The sequence below is a fragment of the Lutjanus erythropterus genome, chromosome 18 (assembly GCF_056507025.1).
Source record: "Lutjanus erythropterus isolate fLutEry1 chromosome 18, fLutEry1.hap2, whole genome shotgun sequence".
NCBI lineage: Eukaryota > Metazoa > Chordata > Actinopteri > Lutjaniformes > Lutjanidae > Lutjanus > Lutjanus erythropterus.
Window position 1 is genome coordinate 26,020,676 of NC_139334.1, and position 21,167 is coordinate 26,041,842.

Consider the following 21,167-nt stretch of genomic DNA (forward strand, 5'->3'; position numbering starts at 1 on the left):
AATGAAATCTCTCCTTTTTCTTCCCATATGTCCTCATCACCAATCCTCCACGCCTTTCAAATATCTGCTTCCCCATCCTCTCGTCTCCTCCATATTTCCTGCTTCCAGGAGGAGGAGGCGTTGCGGGGTCAGGTGAAGGACCTGGAGGAGAAGCTGGAGACGCTGAAGATGAAGCGGACGGAGGACAAGGCCAAGCTGAAGGAGCTGGAGAAGCACAAGATCCAGCTGGAGCAGCTGCAGGAGTGGAAGACCAAGATGCAGGAGCAGCAGGCCGAGCTGCAGAAACAACTGAAAGAGGCCAAGAGGGTGAGAAGCGACAGATGAGCGAACGCATGAGTGGATGGACGGATTAGATGTTGGAGAGGTTGACGAAGGGTGGGTGGATGATTGGAAAAAGACATGTAGTCAGTGCATCCGCAGAATGGCTGCGGGAACGAGTCCATGGGAAGTGGGTGGTTCAAAAATTGAATGACAAAGATCCATGGTTATGGGCAAAAAAAAAGATGCGTTTAATATAATTGAAATATATTTGGGCTCAGGTTCTGATAGTTTTATATTAGGTAATCTGATGTCTGATACTGTGAAGTGTTCTGCTGTGCTGTTAAAGACCCTAAAATCTCTTTTTTCACTCAGTTTCTAACTATAAACAATTAAATTCTACATAAGCATAAGTTTTTACATAAAGGGTAAAACAGATTTGCTTATTTCAGTTGACCTTTTATTTTTAGACTGATTCAATGTATTATTTTCAGATTTCTAAACTATTTTCAGTTTTCTGCCATGGTTTGGTCAAGTTTATGCACCAAAACTACTTGGTTTGGTTTAGGAAAACGTTGTAGTTTGGGTTACAACAAGATTACCCACCACAGCTTTCTGCCAATCACAAGGAAGCATCAAGGCAACAAATACTAGCAAACCACAGCAGCGTAGGACCAACCAATCACAGCACAGAACGTCAGGACAAAGGTCATGGGAAAAAAATTAAACACACACTCCCGATGAAGCAGATTAGCTGAGTTTTTGACTCATAAAATATTCCTAAGAATGTTTTTCATCTATGTTACTAAAGTACTTTAAGCTTTATTCTTGCTTATTTAGTCATGAATATCAAATAAAGTAAAAATTAAAAAAATAAAATTTTAGTGAGCAACACCCCCTGTTGACCCTAATTTTATAGAGAAATATGTCAGACTAAAACTAACTGTGCCTTTGAATAGTGAAGAACATATTTTATGGTTTTTGGCAGAAATTAAAAACAATCTACTAAGTCTCACCTCTCCTAACTATGTAGAGAGAATCAGCTATAAAGATACTGATAATAATATCTGCTACTGTCTGATAGTTTAGAGATAAGAGTTTGTTTGGTTGCTGTCTTTAAATTTGACCTTTTTTATACAACCAAATGACAACTAACTATGTTTTTCATCCAAGAACATTAGTCTTGTCAGCGTGGAGGAGACAAACCCAGACTAATGAAATGAATGTGCCCACTGTGCAGCAGCAGCAGGAAAAACAAACACAATACTGCCTTTAAATGAAGAATTAACTTCAAAACAAAAGTAATGAACTGAAAAATGTATTAAGAGAAAAAGGGTTTAAAGACTTTATAGACATCTGTATGTAACTGAATTTTTCTCCACATGTAGGAGGCAAAAGAAGCCCTGGAGGCAAAGGAGCGTTACGTCGAGGAGATGTCGGACACAGCGGATGCAATCGAGATGGCCACGCTGGATAAGGAGATGGCCGAGGAGAGGGCGGAGTCTCTGCAGCTGGAGGTCGACTCCCTCAAGGAGAAAGTGGACGAGCTCACCATGGACCTGGAGATCCTCAAGCACGAGATCGAGGAGAAAGGTGCTGCCAAGACACAGAGATGAAAACTTCTTTTTATTTTAATTTAATTTCAGAGTTCACAAGAGAGCAATACAAGCATTGCTCTGTGTAACACTTCACCCTGCATTTGGAAACTGACATGTTTTTTTCTCTATAAATAATCAGATAGTGACTGCAAAACGCTTTTATTAAGGCAAGACAGGGAATTCTTTCTTCCTTAAGAAAATTCTTAACACAATATCAGAAAATTATGATGCCGTGTATGATGCCAGATATTCTCTGTGATTAAAATGGTACATTATATTCTCTGACATTAAAGTGGTAAACTTGCAAGAATATACTCACAACTTTCACAGATTATAAAGTTAAACATTTGTGAGGGAAAAAAACAGGAAAATTGTGTTTTTTTTGTCAAGGAATCAGCTAAAAATAAACCTGTAGGCTGTAAAAAAAAAAAAAGTAAAACACTTACAGTGCTCTGTACAGAAGTGAGCAAAACAGATAATAAATTTTCTGTCTGAGCTGCATTCAGAGCAATTCTACAATTTAAACCATCAAGATTGCACAAAATAGAGTTTCTATGTTTTTTTAAAGACTGTTCAGTCACTATGAAGTAACACAGGAGCAGAAATGTGTTGGCCTACAACGTGATTAGACTGTTGAAATGGTGTCGAGGTGGTCATCAGTGACCTCTGAGTGCAGTATGATGGGGGCTGATTTACTTTCTCTGTATATCTGCAGCAACTAACAGAGCTCAGAGCCAACTCAGAAGGACCAGCACCATTTGTTTAATTAAAACTTTCCTTCTTGTCTTTTGGCAATAACATGCAGCAACATCAATTCTCTTCAAGTGTCATATTGTGACATAAATTAAAAGTTAAAGGGGCACTGCAGTGGTTTGGTTTTCCACTTCCATAAAGTTTGGGGACTCATCTGGGAAATATGAAAAAAAAGAAAAAAGAAGAGAGAAAATCGAAGCAGCAGATGCTGAGATACCGTCACTTTTAGTAAGTTCAGCTCCAAAAAATGTTGGATCTTACATTTCCCACTAAACACTTCCTGCCCAACAAACACCTACTTTTTTAAACCTCACACCCGCAGTTTATCACGCCTCTTTATACATTCATACTGTCCAAGGTCAAGCTGTCACAGAAGACGTTATACAACTGCTTTCTTTATTTGTTTTTGTTTTGGAAAAGCATTCATTTCACATTTAACATTTTACATTTTAGTATCAGTGAGACTGCAAGTAAATTCACAAAGCTTTGTGCAAACAACTGAACATGGAAAGCTTTCATCTTTGAAACTATCACAGTTTGACGGGAAAAATGGATAAAGAGTGAGCTGCTTATAAATATAAATTACATGATATTCTCACTCATTTATTCTTTCAAGTCGATAAAAGTTTAACATTCATCACTTTTCTTTTTGGACTTTGAAAGAAAATTACAGCCTTTCCAAAATATATACTGAGTTTCAGAAATTATTTTTACGCATTTAGTGACGGTGGGTGGTGCTGATTTTGGCCACTTCCTCATGACAGCCTTGTTATTTTCTGCCAGAAGTATTTTGACCAGTTTCTTATTATTAATATTCCACCCTTCAAATAAAATGTCACCCATATATATATACAGTGTCACATCTAAAACGAAGGTTGACTCCAAATACAATATTATTGCTTATGAAATTATATATAAAAATAAACCTTACAATATTTTTCAAACTGATTCTTGCCATATAGTTGAACTCGATGAATTCTTTTTCAACTAAACATTATTCCTCATGACAAGTAAAATGACCTTGATGTGTAAAATTTGCAAATTTGTTCTTGGTCTTTTTTTAAATGCTTGCAGAAAAAAACAGGAGGTATCTTTCACCCACTGAATCCTGCAGAACTCAGCTGTGTTTTTGCCGTCCTCGCAGGTTCGGATGGTGCAGCCTCCAGTTACCACGTGAAGCAGCTGGAGGAGCAGAACGGCAGACTGAAGGAAGCTCTGGTCAGGTAGGTGTGTCGACAAAAGACTCTTCACCCTGCAGGAAGGCGTGGAAAAGTCATTTTGCTTCAATAAAGATGAAAATAGAGATTAAAAAGGTTATGAGATAAAAGGGAAAGAAATGTCCAAATGTTTTCAATAGTTCGATTGGTATTTAAGATAATTCAAAATGCAACTTCTCCACAGTTGAAGAGGTTTTTTCAGCTCCACTCTGAGGAAATGAGCAGGACTTTTCAATCTGCTCTAATCTCAGACTCAAACATCCCACTGCAGCAGACGGCCTTGGCACAATCTTTTACATTTACAGCCATCAAGCTCCAGCTGAGCTTAAAACTTGTACAGACATTTATTCTTTTATCATATTGTCAAAAAACAGATATTAAGCAACCAGTCATGTTGACATTTATTTGACAGTCATTCAGACTGTAATACATTTTATAGGTCAACTGTATGAATGAGCTTATATGCTGATGTGTGCTTGCTGGTTTGTCTGTAGAATTGTGCCAGAGAATCTTGCAGTGATGTAATAAATCTGATGCCTGGAGCAAATATTTTTATGTTTAAAATTATTTTTCCTTTTAACTTAAAACTTCTGTTTCCTTCTTTAATAAAACAGAATTAGAGTAGACAGCTATAACCTCAGCACGTGCAAAAGTCGGCATGAATTGTCTCTGGCAGTGAATTTTTGAATTATTTACAATTGCAAAACAATGCACCAGTCAGTAGCAGTCCCTTTCTAAAATAAAATGAAAATAATGAAACAAAATAATTATCAAGGTAGATATTGTTACAGTCTGGTTTGATAGTGAGACTTCCTTTTTTTCTTTGCAATATTGCAATATTTAATATATTGTTACATCTGTAGTATCTGCCCAGAATCTGCAGATGAAAATTAGCTAATAGCAAAATCTGGCATGAATCGTTTCTTCTCATTTTGAAATTAAAGTTTTTTTGTGCGTGGTCCTTGTAATAAAGACTAATAATAGTAAAAAACAAACAAATTTCTTGATCCAGATCATAATGATGTATTTGTCCTTGTGTGTCAGGATGCGCGACCTGTCTGCATCAGAGAAGCAGGAACATGTGAAGTTGCAGAAGCAGATGGAGAAGAAGAACGTGGAGCTGGACGCTCTGAGGAGCCAGAAAGAAAAACTGCAGGAGGAGATGTCGGGAGCAGAAAAGACCATCGACGAGCTCAAAGAACAGGTCGGTGTTTTATCACGCAGGCTGTTCACAACGCAACGTCTGACTGACTGAGCTGCTGCAGCTGCACAGTGACTGCAGTGACATAAATCACTCCGCAGGCCTCCAGAATCAGCTTTGATGAGAGATTTATTTTATGAGAGTTTTTCTTGGAAACTTATTTTAACTTGAACATTTAAAGCTGACATGGTCAAAGTAATGTGGAAGAGAGAAAAAGTACTTCTATTTCTGAGGATGACGTGCGTTGTTTCAGGTGGATGCAGCTCTGGGGGCGGAGGAGATGGTGGAGATGCTGACAGAGAGGAACCTGGACTTGGAGGAGAAAGTCAGGGAGCTGAGAGAGACGGTCACTGATCTGGTGAGTGAAATTCATCTCGGTTTCACTGACAGCGGGGACAAACAAACAGACGTGGCTGATGGGAGATTAAATGAACAAGAAAAACAAAGTTGATCCAGTTTGTGAATTTAAAGACTGATGACTGTAGACTCATGCGTTTCCTGCTCGGTGCCTCTGTGTGTATTTATAGGACTGAGGTCTGAGAAAATTAAAGTGCCTCAGTTCGCTGACTCATTTCATTATTGATATGGGCCATAATCATTAATATGTATGTGCTGCCCTCTGGTGTTTGTAATCGCCGCAGGCATCGTGGAGTTTTTATTCTAATTAGATTGAAGTCCACTTCTGTTATCCACTGACCTCGATCGCAGCAAATGACCTGACTGGTCTGTCATTGTCTCGGGTGAAAGTAATCACTCACAGTATTTTTCATGATGATGCGATCTTTCAAAAACATGACGGTGGTAGTGGTTACAAGAAAAAATGGACAATACTTCTTACAATCCTGGGATTTTATCAAGTTATACACTGAGGCTTTAAATTTTAAATAAAAGCTAATTTAAAAATTATATAAATGATTTAGAGTTTCACTCCAGTGTAGTACAAACCAGCAACTGTTTAATATAAATGAATCATTTATCATTAATAATGTTTTTGTAATAAATGGAGGAAGAGTTGAGTAGTGAACATGAAGGGGAGAATTTGTCTCGTCATTCAACTCTTCTTCCACTCAAAATGGATCATCACATGCCTTCTGCTTCAGTCAGAGCTATGAAGGATATAAAAAAGATCATTACAACAAAAAGAAACACTGTGTCTGCAAATAAAGCAAGAGACAAATGCTGGCAAACTGCTAATTGTGTGAGTTTATAAGTTAATATATGTAACTGAGACCTGCTCATTTTAGAGCTTTCAAACCTTAAACAGCATTTTTAAATACTATAATAAAAAATTGCATTTAGGTCTGACACTGTCCCATAAAGAATGATATGTGGAAATTAAATTAAAGTGAATTATAAAATATTATCTGTTATAAATAACTAATCAATTTTATAATCTGTGTTTTATTGGCTGCAATACCAGCAGTGTAAAACAGACTTGGCGGCAAATCAAGAGCAAACATAAAAACATCATCCATAGCGGTCTGTTGTTGCTGTGACTAAAATTTAAAAGTGTTAATATTACCCTGCTGCACCTCTGACCCAAGGGGATCTTATGAAGCAATTATACCACATTTCATCTGCGAGTAAACATCACTCTGATTAATCATACACTCAACTAGTAATGGACTATAAATGTAATTTTATAGAAGCAACTTTTATAGCCAGTGTGGGCAAATGGCCAGTTAAAACTACACACATATGCAATAGTTCAGTGAGTTAAAGAACAATTTTGCAGCAGACAGTATAGTTGCTCAGATTTTCTGCATCACCAACTGAGTGCATTTGGCTCCCGTGATAAACAAAAAAACAACTATATTAATAGAATTAAAATAATGTTCTCAGGAAAAGCCAGAGGATCAATCCTGTCTCTAAACACTGACTCCATCTGAAGATAACCTCTTATAATTCTGGCATCTTGGACTCAGACTTCTGCAAAAAGAGTTGATTAGTGACAGAGAGAGTTGATTGTTGAGTCTCTACTGAGACCAAGACTATCTGTCTTTGATGACCTGGGAGACTCAACAATCAACTGTTTTTCTCCAGAATCGCTCACTGGGATTGGCCAAAGTCACAGGACAGATTCTCTAAAGCTTGAACACGGAGCCAAGAAGAGGTCTAGTTTTTTCTCAGACAACTTGAATTACAGTACAATGAGGATTTTCTAATGGATTTTTGCCCAGAAATGCCAAAAAATTAACTGCTTTCCCCAGTTTTAAATCCCAGAGTCTAAACAAAACCTCTGGACAAGGTCAGGTTACCATGGCGATCTAGCCAGGCTAAAAGAGATCCACCTTTGTGACATTGAAAACTTTCATAGTCCATCCTTCAGGTGATCTCAATAAAACAATTCCAGCGAGGGACTGACCCTGTTTGTTGTCTCCACCCTTCAGGAAGCGATAAATGAGATGAACGACGAGCTGCAGGAGAACGCCAGAGAGACGGAGTTGGAGCTGAGGGAGATGTTGGATCTGGGCGCCGCGAGAGTCCGAGAGTCTGAGAAACGGGTCGAGGCTGCACAGGAGACTGTTGCTGATTACCAGCAGACCATCCAGAAATACCGCGAGCTCACAGCTCACCTGCAGGTAAACACAGTCTTCAGTTGTAACACACTTAGCATGTAGCACATAGTGTGATCATACATGAATCAATGAATGATTATTTTCATGTCTAGTCATTTGCATGACCCAACCTTCATGGGATTAGTCAGACACATAACAAACAACAAAACAAACACACTGACATGGTAACCCACCATAATCTAACAGGAAAATACATCATCATCAACCAAACACAAATAATACTCCTACAATACAAACATAAAAGAATATACTTCTTGACACAGTATACAAATCCAAACAAAAAAAAAATATTGTCTGCATCCATACATGTTTTTATCTAATGATCTGTCCTGATTCTACCTCTGTGTTCGCTGCAGGAGGTGAACAGAGAGCTGACCAGCCAGCAGGAAGCCTCCGCAGAGCTGCAGCAGCAGCCGCCAGCAGAGATGTTCGATTTCAAGATTAAGTTTGCAGAGACAAAGGCCTACGCCAAGGTCAGAAACAATACGAGCACTTTGGTCTGAATAATGAGGAGTCCTCTGTACTGTGATAACAGTAAATGTGATTCAGTATCAGCTGCCATGTCCTTTTTTTCACCTCTCTTTCAGTTTTCTTTGAGTTTAGAGGTTGTAAAGTTAAAACCTTAAAAGTTATGTTTGCACCTCTGCTACATTTTAACTCAGGATGTGTGTGTGTTGTCTTTGATGGCTGTAAACTGAGTTGTGTTTCATGTTGTGTGTGTGTTTGTGTGTGTCCAGGCCATTGAGATGGAGCTGAGGAAGATGGAGGTGGGTCAAGCCAACAGACACGTTTCTCTTCTGACCGCCTTCATGCCCGAGTCGTTCCTGCGTCACGGCGGAGACCACGACTGCATCTTGGTGCTGCTGCTCATCCCCCGGCTCATCTGCAAGGTAAACAGTTCAAGATCAGTGCTTCTTTTCTCAAATCCAGTGTGTTTCTGTATCATGTTAAACTGTTTACATGTGTGCGTCTGCAGGCCGAGCTGATCAGCAAACAGGCCCAGGAGAAGTTTGACCTGAATGAGAACTGTGTGGAGCGAGCGGGGCTGAAGGGAGCCGTCGGGGAGCAGCTGAGCTTCGCTGGTGGTTTGGTTTACTCGCTCAGTCTGCTGCAGGCCACGCTACACAAATACGAGCAGTACGTTTCACCACAGCCCCTAAAATCAAGAATATACGCCAGGAGAGAGTCTGAGCACTGAGAGATGTGTTTCTCTGTTTAATTTGAACTTTTGCATTCGATTCAAATCTATAAACTCCTCAACCTCAGTCTTCTCTTTTGTGTCCTTCAAATTCAAAATGTTATCTTCAGCCTATGTGTTACATTTAACACATCCATCCGTGTGTGTGTGTGTGTGTCAGGGCTTTGGCTCAGTGCAGCGTGGACGTCTATAAGAAGATTGGCTCTCTGTACCCCGAGATGAGCGTCCATGAGCGTTCTCTGGATTTCCTTATCGACCTGCTGCACAAAGACCAGCTGGACGAGACGGTCAACGTGGAGCCGCTCACCAAGGCCATTAAATACTATCAGGTACATGTACATGATACACACTGTTAAAGAGAATTACTTCAGCTAAATCAAATGTAGCAACACTTTGACATGAAGAGAATTTATGTATTTGGTATTTAGGTCCACCTCTACATGTGTTTATTACTGTTTTGGTTTTGCATAAATTGTGTGCAGACATCCAGTTAAAGCTGACAAAGTTAGTCAGTCAACCAATTTGTCAATTAATAGAAAATCAATAACAGTTTTTATAGTTAAAGGTTCCCTTGTTTTTCAAGTTTTCCCCTTTTGAAAGTTTTCCTTAGCTCGATTGAGGGTCTAAGGAAACTGTGTGTCCCCTTGAGGCAAATGATTTGTGTTTTTCAGCTATATAAATCAAATCTGACATGACTGTCAAGTTATTGACCTTTTTTTAATAAGTGGGACCCTGTTTTGTTTGTCTTGTGCAAATGCACAGGGATGCACGTGCACGCACAAGGTCATGTGGGTGCTGCAAGACACAATCCTGCCACTATTCCTCTGATCTATAGGTGGAGTTACTTTGCCAAAATATGCTGCAGTGCACCAACAAAGGCAGGGAAGAGGAAGACTGCCTGCCGCTAAACAAACAAATTCAGGATTTAAAATGGTTTTACAATAGTTTAATGAGAAAGGAAATACATTCAATACCTTAAGGATCACACAATGAGGTTTTGTAAGAAACACTGAACATAAGTTTAGTTTGTTTACAAGAAAACTCCAGAGAAAGAAGAAAAAATGTGTTTGCAGGCTGACAGTCTACACAGTGTCTGTCTCAAAGAGCTGCCATGACTTCAGTTTCTGTTAAACAGGAATGTGTTTTATGTAAGTGACTCCAACCACGATGCTGTGTATGAACTCATACTTATCTCCAAAATGTGTCCTCTCTCAGCACCTGTACAGTATCCACCTGGCAGATCAGAATGAGGACTGCACCATGCAGCTGGCTGATCACATCAGAGTGAGTACAAACACCAACAACAGGCTGTGAGGAAACTGAACAAGAGTCAAACCACATCCCAGTTCATCCAGTAAAGTAAAGGAAGTCCACCATCTCAGGGTTTTTGATATATTGTTGTAAATTTGCTGCTTCCTGGTTCATCTTTTTCCTACATTTCCCAGGACTAGTGGAGAATTCCACTGTTCGCCCCTCATTTCTTAATGTGGATGTTGCTTCTTTGTGGCGGTGTATTCAGCTGCTTAAAACAGAGTCATCTTCACCAGTTGAACCTCACCTGTTGTGTCCACGTGCAGTTTACCCAGAGTGCCTTGGACTGCATGGCGGTGGAGGTCGGTCGTCTGCGGGCGTTCCTGCACGCAGGTCAGGAGAAGGCCGACCTCGCCGTGCTGCTGAAGGACCTGGAGACGTCCTGCAGCGACATCCGACAGTTCTGCAAGAAGATTCGCCGCAGGATGCCTGGAACCGACGCACCGGGCATCCCAGCGGCACTCAACTTCGGACAACAGGTAACCATGGCAACCGGACCTCTTAGCTGTCCACTCGACTGCTGATTTTGTTTTTTGGCTCAAATGAGAGCTTACAGCACTGTATCACTTCAGTTATTTCATGTTGCAGAGATGAAGATTACCAACGACAAAACAAATTATTTACTTTACTGTGCTATTATTTACTTCACCTGGTTGCTACAACTTCAGTCGTGTCGTCTTTGTCCTGCAGGTGTCAGACACCCTCTCAGACTGTAGGAAACACCTGACCTGGGTGGTGGCGGTGCTGCAGGAGGTGGCAGCAGCTGGAGCTCAGATGATGTCGCCTCTCGGTGAACAGGAGGGGCTGTCGGCCGTCAAACTGGAGGATGTGGCGTTCAAGGCAGGAGAGCAGGTAAACACAATAATACCTCACTTATTATATCTTAAGCTGTTTTATAAAATATACATAAAAAGGTAAAGGAGCTCCAACTTTAACCTTCACTTTAAGCAAAATTTTCTCCATAACAGAAGAGTTACTTTGTTGATAGGACAACTCTGATGTGTCGAAAAGTTGATGAAGATGAAGCTTGAAGGAAGATCTAAACTTATGAATAAGATTCAAACTAATTTTAAACTGGTATTTACTTGCAAAACAAAAACAAGTAATGATATACAGTTTGGATAAAAAGTATTTATGATGGCGTTTTAGGGTTTTAGATAAAAAAAAAAAAAAAAACCAACTGTGGGGGGTAATATTCCCAGAAAGAAACTCTCTTCTCTAAGATTATGAAATCATTAATTTGCAAGAAAAAAATCTGAAAAATTGTCCTTTTTTTGTGAAGGCGACGATGACTTGCATCTAATAGTTATTAACAATAATTAACAACCATTCAAGAACATTTTACAGTGCAATAAAGTAGCCACAGCAACTAAAGAGTCAACAATACAGAAGAAATGCATGAGAACTGGAAGGAGATGAAGGGAGAGAGAGAGAGCGCGTCATAATTTATAGAGATTTAGTGCAGTGAGGATCGACGTTTTATAGAGGAGACAAATTGTGGAGAAACATTCGGCTTCATGATCAAAGAAAGTTCTTTCTTGTAAATTTGTGACTTTAATCTCAAAGAATTTCTGATGTTTTTTTCCCACAAATTTATGACTATAATCTCAGAGGATATTCAAGTTTTTTTCTTATAGATTTATGCCTTTAATCTTGCAACATTCTTTCTCTGATTATTACCTCCCTCCCTCAGAGCTGTTTTTTTTTTTTCAATCTTCAGTGGCTCTAATATGTCGTCATGTTGTGATGTGTTGCAATTAAAATGAAACAACTCGGACTAAAGCCACTTGTAAACTGTCACAGACCCACAGTGACGTCTGAGACCAACACAAATGTTATGACAGCTCTGCTCATTGACAAGCAACACTATCATTTTCAGATTTATGGATCCCAGGGTGCCAACCCTTACGAGTGTCTGCGCCAGTCCTGTGGCATCGTCATAGCAACCATGAACAAGATGGCCACCGCCATGCAGGAGGGAGAATATGACTCAGAGAAGCCTCAAAACAAGGTGATTCACTGTCAAGACTTTTAACTCGGGCTCTCTTCAGCTGGTACAGGTTGTGGTTGGTACAGTGGTAGATTTTAGTAGATTTTTCAGTTTTGCTGTCATCCATCAGAACCCTCCACCTGTGGACGTGCGAGCAGCGGCTCTGCGAGCTGAAATCACAGATGCTGAAGGTCTCGGCATGAAGCTGGAGGACAGAGAGACGGTCATCAAAGAGCTGAAGAAGTCTCTCAAGATCAAGGTACGTAGACGCACCTGTCTGCTCAAACATGCAGCAAAATAAAAACACACTGAACACAGAACTGCTGAGTCATTGTCAGCATCTGTGTCGAGGTAAATGCACAGTCAGACAGGTGAGATATACCTGCACGAGCACAAGTAAAATATTTGCAAACAAGCTTTCAGTCATCTTAAATTAAATAGAGACTGTTAAACTTTAAATTGCATGAAACGTGCATTTGTGCGTTGTCAGGGAGAGGAGCTGAGCGAGGCAAACGTCCGTCTCAGTCTGCTGGAGAAGAAGCTGGACAGCTCATCCAAAGACGCAGACGAGCGCGTCGAGAAGATTCAGACCCGACTGGACGAGGCTCAGACTCTGCTGAAGAAGAAAGAGAAGTAAGAACCACGTCCGACTGTAGATTAAAGTCGTGTTACTGTAACAGAAGTCTACAGGCTACATGTCGCCCTCGTCTCTGCAGGGAGTTCGAGGAGACGATGGACGCCCTGCAGGCCGACATCGACCAGCTGGAGTCGGAGAAGGCCGAGCTGAAGCAGAGAATCAACAGCCAATCAAAGATGACCGTCGACGGGCTGAGAGGAACCGGCCCGTCAGGAATCGCCTCCATCGTCACGGGAATGGCAGGAGGTGAGTGGCAAGAAAACCACATGACCTTGTCTGATATCTTTCACACTAAAAACAATCATGAAAACATTTCTTTAAACACTTTTTGACCCTTGTCTGGTTATTTATCACCATTTTAACTCCAGTAGACTGTTTTTAATCCCTCGTTTTGACTCTAACAGCCTAAAAAAACTCTTTTTCTTCACTCTTTTCTCTTTGTACGACTTTTTCTTTTTAATCTCGTACGTTACCTTCTGCAGAAGATCAAAAAGGTATCTACCTGTATTGTATTATCTGTTGTTGATCCTGCATGCTAAAAAATGACTGACTTTGAAATGGAAATATTTTAATTGTTGATGGTTTGATTGCGGTTTAAAATACTACATGCATGTTTTATTCAGGGTATCTGCAGGTCTTGAGACTTAAAAAGCACTTTGTAGAAGCCATTAATTTGATTTCTGTTAAACATGTAATATTCCTCCAAACACTAGAGGGCTGTATGGTTTCGGTCGAGGCTGGTCTTTAATGCCAATAAGCACAGGTGTTACTAACGGGGGAGCAAACAGTTTTTGACTGTGCTCAGTCAACAGTGGGGCTGTTTCTTCTTTGATGGACTGCAAAGTGTGGACACAAGTAAGATGAATAAGTACATTATGATCTAAAGCGTTGCTAAGAACGTAAAGACATTGTTTTTCTGAGTTCAGGTCTGTAGACTGGTTAGCAGCCAGTAGGAGCTAAAGTGCAGGACTGACTCACTCCACTCTAAATTCTGTTTCCTCAAGAAAGTCCTTGGAAGGAACAAAGGCTGCACAATTAATGGCAAAATTATTGAAATCACAATTGTTTTGAAAAAGGAAACAGCATTATAATGAAGCACTGTAGTTCTGCAGAGACACCTAGACTTGTCTTGTTCTAGACAAGTCTTGTTTTGCAGAGAACATTTGTTTGATACGGACCCCAACAACTGTCTCATCATCACAATTTAAGTTTTTTTTTTTCAGTCATAATGAAAAATGTGATGCAAAAATGATAATTTCCACAAATGGTATCGTGTATCACAATCACAGTATGACTTTTTTTAAATCATATCACGCAGCCCTAGAAGGAACGAAAAAGTTTTGAATTTAATCTACAAAAGTCTTAAATACTTAGTTTGTGGGCTTATGGGAGATGTCACTAAACAGCACTGACTTCATTATATCATTAGGAATTATTGTGAATGAAATAATTTTTGGTTAGTTAATTGGTTTGTTAATTTCATAATATCGTATGCCATCATGTGAATATGGTTTATGTAATGCACCATGCTGGACCTCATTTACCTTAACAATTTTAACTGTATAACAAATAATGAAACAGGTGTTAAATGGAATTTAATATGCTCTTAAAATGGTCTTCAAAGTCTGAAATTTAACGTGTTGAACCTGCAGAAACCCTGTTAAACCATTAAGACTGAAAAAGTGTTATGTGTTATGTCTATGAATGTGATATTATTCTCATAAATCTGCATTTTCAGGCATGTGCATCATCATCTCATTGCATGATTTAAATCAATAATTAGCAACTCAGTTCAAAAATCAGTGGTGCAAGGAGTACTGAGATTCTGTACTGAAGTAAAAGTACCAGTACTGCAGTGTAAACCTACTCTATTAAAATCAGAAGTAAAGAATTCAGATTTTACTTAAGTATTGCTAAGTATTATCAGCTAAATGTTTAGACTGCATAATCTGTTAGGTAAGTGTGAACAACAGCTGTCAGATGAATAAAATTTAATAAATAATATTTATAAAATATTTGCAATACAAATATATACAATATTTATAAAATATTTGCAGAATTTATAAAGTAACTTCATATAGAAATACTCTTCTACCTCTGTACTCAAGTGTGCATGCTTAAAAGTTAAAAGTTTTAAATGTGGCAGCTGTAAACAAAGAGACTGTAACAGCAGGAGACTGTGTTAAAAGTGAAACAGTCAAACTGGGTCTGGAGTTTTTATTTAATATAAATATTTATCAAACACTCACACACATTTAAACAAAGGTTTGTTTCCTGTCAGCTGTTTATAACGTGAACCTTCTCTCACTCCTGCAGCCAACATGATGTCCGGTGTCGGTCCAGGTTCGGGCGTCCAGGTGATCGACTCTCCTCTGCTGACTCAGCAGATTGAAGCTCAGAGACTCTGCATCAAACACCTGAAGAACGAGAACAACAGACTGAAGGTACCAAACATCTAAACCTCTGACCTGTTTTACAGATTCAGCACTTTGCTTCACTTCATGACGTGTTTTAACTTAAAAAAAAAAACAAAAAAAAAAACAGGAAACAGAAGTAAAGTTACAGAATCTGAGAATGGCTGCGCTTGCAATTATTTTTTAAAATGTTATAAAGATAATTATTTCGTCATCTTGAGGATAAAACGTCATGTCTGGATTCGCTGAGTGTCCACACGTGGCTGCAGCAGTAACGCCTCTTTCCCCTCGCAGGCTGAGAAGATGCGCGCTCAGCTTGCCTCTCTGCCTCCTCTTCATGTGACCAAACTTCCCTCCAGAGACGGAGGTCGTCCCGAAGTGCTCTCTAGCGCCCTTTACCGCAAAACCGACCAGCTCCTGGAGACTCTGCTGCAGATGAGTGCCAACGTCAAGGTGGTGGACATCACTGGGAAATCTCCAGGTATTTATCATGCTATAGTTTATGTTGAGAGAAGGGGGTTGCGCTTCAACAATGGGATTCTCAGTGGGGTGCTAAACCCAAAATCCAATAAACAATCCAAAAAATCAAAAAAGGTAGCACATCTCAAGTCTGGAAGGACAAAATACTCACATTTGAGTTTTTTATTTGGCTCACATCACAAACAAACGCTTATGCGTTTCGGCACCTATAGTTTGTGTTAATGTCTTCAAAGTGTTTGTTTTGTCTGATTGAAGAACCCAAAACTTCACAGAATCTGTTCCACACCTGAATGCTGTAGACTGACTGTCAGGGATCTTATATATTCCTCTATGTTTTTGTAACATGTTTTCTTTTGTCCTGCAGTGACACCCAGTGCTCAGCTCCTGGAACAGACGGCCAGATTACAGTCCCTGAGCGACACTCTGGGGAGACTGAAGGTAACGACTCAACTGCACAACCGCACACAACAACATGCAAGGGAACAAACTAAAAATCTACAAAAAATACATAAGTTCTTACAGTATAAAATACAGCTGACATCACTGCGTACATGCCACCACCCTTGATTAACTCACCTTACAGTCAAGTTCAGTAAAATTCAAATCGTGTCCTGTCTTCTCCGTCCGCTCTGTCAGGATGAAGTAGCGGAGCACGTCGTCAACCAGCAGCCTGGAGCTCGAGTCTCGTCTGATTTTGCGACGTTCCCTTCGACCTCGTTTGTAAAGGTAAGAGGTGCTGCTCATCGTCTCTTTAGAGCTGTGTGATGTTTGGTGCCTTTGTTGTTCACCATCTTATACACAAACTGTTTTTGACAACAAACCATCTCATGCAGGTTTTTCCTCACCAGAATTTAGGAAAGTTAGTCTGAGATGTTTTCAATGCATCAACTCAAAGATAATTTAAGAATGAACCACATAGATACAGACAAAGTATTTTAATCCAACTATGATTCAGTTTGATTTTGATGATTTTTATAGACTTATGTCATTATCTCATACTGAGAATTTGATTTGATTAAATTCAAAGATCAAGACTATGGTGAACAAAATTATCAAGGTTATAAATATTATATTATCCCATTGAACCAGAAATACACAGTTACTTGACCGATTTTGTTTTATTTCTATTAAGGACAAGCAAAAACACCAATTTAAAAACAGACATTTTTTCTTTCAGACCAAAACCACATTTAGGTGTTTATTTAATTTGATTTCTGTTCTAGAAGTCTATTCAAATGAGCACATATTTAATTGATTATGCCTCATTTGCACAGCTAAGCAAAATTTCATAAAATGTGGAATACAAAAAAATAATTGTGTTAATTTAAATAATCAGCTGGGGAGGTTTGCACCAGATGTGGTTCAGGGGACCCAGCAGATCTAACAGTGAACCTTCTTCTGTCTTCAGGCGAAGGAGGAGAAGCAGGGCGACTCGGTGCTGGTGGGTCGGGTCATGGTGCCGTGTCCCCGCGGTCAGGAGCAGGTCCACCGCCTCGTCCTGTCTCAGACTCAGCTGCAGAGAGTCCACAGTCTGCTGCGGACCTAAACTTCACCCGCCACCTCTGCGACGATCCTGCCTGCTGCACCGACACAACTACACCCCCATCATCAGCTTGGCAGCCTGGCTTCCACTCCAGGGTCAAACCAGTAGGTTCAAATCACTGGTGGTGAGATTATAACCTGCAGAAAATGATCTTTATCCTCTGAAAAGAAAGTTGATCTGTGACAGTCAGGGCGGTGGTTTGAGACCAGTCTTCATTTTAAGATCACACTGGGTTTTAGGACTTGTTTGGTTTGTCTGGGTGCTTTTCATCACGCTTCCTTGTCCTCTCACCCCCGTTGTTTCCTCTCTGCCATCACAGAGGATCTTACAATCTTTTAAGTGCAACATGAGCAGAGAGGAGGCTTCTGGAGGAGCTTAGAGCCACTAAACACAGCTGTAACCTACATGGAAGTATTTTAGTAAGTAAACTGATGCTGTTAAACTGAGGATTTCTCATTTGGCAGCTTCAGCTTCAGCTCCTCCATCCTCACGTCCCTCTCTAACAACCTCATCCTTAGGAGGAACTAAGACACGAGAGGGACAATTGAGGGAAGCAAGGAGACATGTTAGTGTAATGAAAAGCACCTTGGGTTTGTTTTGACTCTCCCTTGTCTTGATCTCAGCCATTCCAGGTGATGAATACAATTAGAACTTAATCAATAAGTCAATCTACAGAAACTTAATTAGAAACTAGTTTGATAATTAATTGTTTCAGTCATTTATCAAGCAGAAATGTCAATCATTCATTGATTGCTGCTTCTGTCTTTGGGTTTTAGACTTTTATAATAAAACAAAAGTCTAAAGATGCCAATCAAGTTTTTAACTTTTCCAACATTTTATCTACAGAATAATAAATTACTTGTACGTCTAACTACATTAATTTTAAAGCAAAGATCTTCTAAACCACTGAAGAGCGATATCAAATATCTTTTTCCTTCCTGTTAAAACACTTAATGATAAAAGTGGCGACTTTGGCTGATTTTTCTGAACATGCATACTGGTCTCAAATCACAATCAAACTTGACTCAGCTTGGTTTTTAAAGCTTTCTTCAGACTGCCATGCAGATTGATTTCAGAAAATCTGGACCACAAGCATGATTTGTGCAAATCAGATCAAAGCCACATTTGGAGGTGCTTTGAAATGTGATTCAGATCTGATCAGTCCATCAGTCTGGATGATCTGGCAGTTCAAATCTGATTTCAAAGTGCCTTTTGCTTCAATGAAAACAAATGTAATCAAACTTGGAGAGACACAAGTGCATCAGAGCAGCTGAGCAGAATCTGTGCTGCTACTAGCAGAACTGTATAAAAGAACAACAGTCTGTGGACAGATGCTGTAATAAATTGTCTGCAGGCACTTTGGGAGGAGCTTTCTGTACAGGATCTCTCCATTTCTGATTCTTGTGTTGTCAGTATGTTGTTACTGACACCTACATACAACTCATACAGACAGTGGTGATGTGTGGACACAAATATCAGTTTGTCTTAAAGATCTGATTTGAAGAACGAATCTGATTCCGCTGCAGTCTGAACAAAGCCTCAGTGACTTGGAGGAGACTGTTGTGTTCTTGACTACAGCCCTGCAGACTGTAACTGACTGATGAGGTGATCATGACTCCATCTGATATCTTACATGTCTACGTTTTGTTTTATGGCCAGAAAAACAAGTACAGATACTTGCAACTGTACTGCTGCATGCAGCCCATTTACACCGATTTATTTTTTGTTGTAGTTGTTGTTGTGTAGAGTATTGTTTGGCCCTGGTGTGGAACCTGCAGTGTGGTTTATATAAGGCCAGAACATTGGATGTTGCTCCACGTTTCTATGTTACTCTATCAGCGCTACTGTTACCGCTACACAGGCCACAACGGATCATGACTGTGTCGTAAACTTTATTCAGGTGTCACTGTTGTGTGCTCCATTTTTATAACTTAACTGTCTAAAGGGAAAGAAGGATTACGTGATTTAGGAATTATACTGAACAAAAGTAATAGTTTTGTCCATTTGAAGGCATTTTACTGTGGTTTGATCAAAGAGACTTTTTGCACATAGAACGAGAAACCACAGAGGAGAAAAATAATCTAACAGACACTTGGATGTAACTTTGTTGCTGTAAAGAAGTTTCACTGATGGTCAGCAAAATAATTTAGCAAGAAAGTTACATGCAAGCAAACTGCAGACTGTTGAGGATTTAGTATTTTTCTCTGTGGTTTGATTAAAACCCTGTGGACTGCACAGAACAAGAAAAGCTGATTAACCTCGAGGAATTTACTGTGTAAAACTCTGATATGATTCTTTGGCTTTTGCAGATATATCATGTTTATTTAAAAACACAGATGAAGGTTTAAATTATTTAGTATTTATTACACTTGTGGTGTAAATTCCTGCAAGTTGTTGCCGTCTACTTTTACATGCTTGGTATAAATGACACGCCGGTTGTATTGGTAATGTTACTGAATTACAAAAAAATCCAGAAATGACTGTATTACCTGTATTTGTTCTGCTGATTCCTGTTGCTGTTTCAGACTTTGTCCGAGCCTTAAAACTGCAGAGAGCCTTGTGGTAAAGAGCGGTCACCTGCCTTATTTTTGATTTGTTTAGACCAAACCTCATTTAAAAGGGATAGTTTGGATTATTTGAAGTGTGTTTGTATGAAGTGCTTACCCATAGTCACTGTAGGACTTAGAGAGTTGATGCCTACAGTTTGGAGAAGCAGAGATGAGTAACAGCACAGAAGCTAAGCAACATATTTTAGCAACCTACAAAAAACATCAGTTGAAGTGTGCGCTATATTTAGAATATTTTTACCACTTTAACTTGCCATCAGACTTTTACATCAGGAAACTGCTTTTACAGAGCTGAATATATCGCTCTCTTGCTCAACCAGACTTCATTGGTGAAATCAGTCATTTAAACTTGCAGAACACAGGAGTTGCAGGCCTACCGCTGCCTCTATCCATTAGTTTGTTGTGTGACTTCAGTGTTTTGAAAGGTTAGTTTCGGGTTCGCTGGAGTCACAACAACAAACACACTGATCACAGCAGTGGAAGACCAGCAACTCCTGAGTTCTGTGAGGTAAAATGACTAATTTTGCCAATGGTGTTTGGTTGAGTGAGAGAACAATATTCGGCTTATGTAAAAGCAGTTTCCCATCAGAAACGACTGTCTGATGGCGAGATAATGTGTTGAAAATTGCTGTACATTGCTTAGCTTCCTACACTTGTCCTCTAACCCAGCGCTTCTCAACCCTGGTCCTCATGGCCCCCTGCCCTGCATGTTTTAAATGTTTCCCTGCTTCAACACACCTGATTCAAATGATCAGGGCCCCGTTTCCCAGAGCCTTCGTAGCGCTACATGCATCATAAGTTGTATGTTTAAGATGCAACTTATGATGCACGTAGCGCTACGACAGCTCTGGGAAACAGGGCCTTGGTTGTTGTCAGGCTTCAGCAGAGGCTTGATGATGAGCTGATCATTTGAATCAGCTGTGTTGAGGCAGAGAAACATCTAAAACATGCAGGACAATGAGCTCTGAGGACCAGGGTTGAGAAACGCTGCTCCAACCACCATCTACTGTTCATCAGTACACAGACTATGGATAAGTACCTCATACAACCACCACCTCAAATAATAAGAACTATGCCTTTAAAGCAAAACTACATCTTTGCCAAAGAATCTTTGTTTCTCTTCACCACGTTTGCCATGGCTGATTTTAAAAGGCTTTTAGTTTATTAATCCATGCTAATTATTTTATTGAATGATCTGTTAGAGTATTTGTTTACACAGTATTGTCATAACTTGAAGTTTTATTTTATGCTTAATTTAATTAACGGGCATCGATGTACCTGTAGTTTAAGAGGGGAAAGTGCAGACGTTTCTTATTTATTCATTCTGTTATGTATTTGTTCTCTCAGTGAGCAGCTGATGTACTGAATCTGCGGCTTGTCTAACTCGTCTTACCTTTTTCCTTGTGTGGCTTCCTGCTCTT

The 21,167-nt window shown here is 39.7% G+C and overlaps 1 protein-coding gene across 7 annotated transcripts in view; it reads left to right on the plus strand.

Annotated features, from left to right (window-relative positions):
* Window positions 1-18,001, plus strand: part of dctn1b (dynactin 1b) — a 57,125-nt gene extending 39,124 nt beyond the window's left edge. For all 7 annotated transcript variants that reach the window (XM_084741897.1, XM_084741891.1, XM_084741892.1 and 4 more), the window contains 22 exons: window positions 109-306; window positions 1,647-1,851; window positions 3,754-3,832; window positions 4,871-5,030; window positions 5,281-5,385; window positions 7,418-7,609; window positions 7,963-8,079; window positions 8,344-8,496; window positions 8,583-8,743; window positions 8,965-9,133; window positions 10,020-10,088; window positions 10,382-10,594; window positions 10,806-10,967; window positions 11,995-12,126; window positions 12,236-12,364; window positions 12,596-12,738; window positions 12,822-12,988; window positions 15,059-15,186; window positions 15,451-15,637; window positions 16,001-16,074; window positions 16,273-16,362; window positions 17,045-18,001. In XM_084741897.1, the coding sequence (XP_084598023.1) occupies window positions 109-306; window positions 1,647-1,851; window positions 3,754-3,832; window positions 4,871-5,030; window positions 5,281-5,385; window positions 7,418-7,609; window positions 7,963-8,079; window positions 8,344-8,496; window positions 8,583-8,743; window positions 8,965-9,133; window positions 10,020-10,088; window positions 10,382-10,594; window positions 10,806-10,967; window positions 11,995-12,126; window positions 12,236-12,364; window positions 12,596-12,738; window positions 12,822-12,988; window positions 15,059-15,186; window positions 15,451-15,637; window positions 16,001-16,074; window positions 16,273-16,362; window positions 17,045-17,182 (3,171 nt within the window). In that variant the 3' untranslated portion in view covers window positions 17,183-18,001. The remainder of the gene's footprint in view (window positions 1-108; window positions 307-1,646; window positions 1,852-3,753; window positions 3,833-4,870; window positions 5,031-5,280; window positions 5,386-7,417; window positions 7,610-7,962; window positions 8,080-8,343; window positions 8,497-8,582; window positions 8,744-8,964; window positions 9,134-10,019; window positions 10,089-10,381; window positions 10,595-10,805; window positions 10,968-11,994; window positions 12,127-12,235; window positions 12,365-12,595; window positions 12,739-12,821; window positions 12,989-15,058; window positions 15,187-15,450; window positions 15,638-16,000; window positions 16,075-16,272; window positions 16,363-17,044) is intronic.
* The last annotated feature ends 3,166 nt before the right edge of the window (window positions 18,002-21,167 follow it).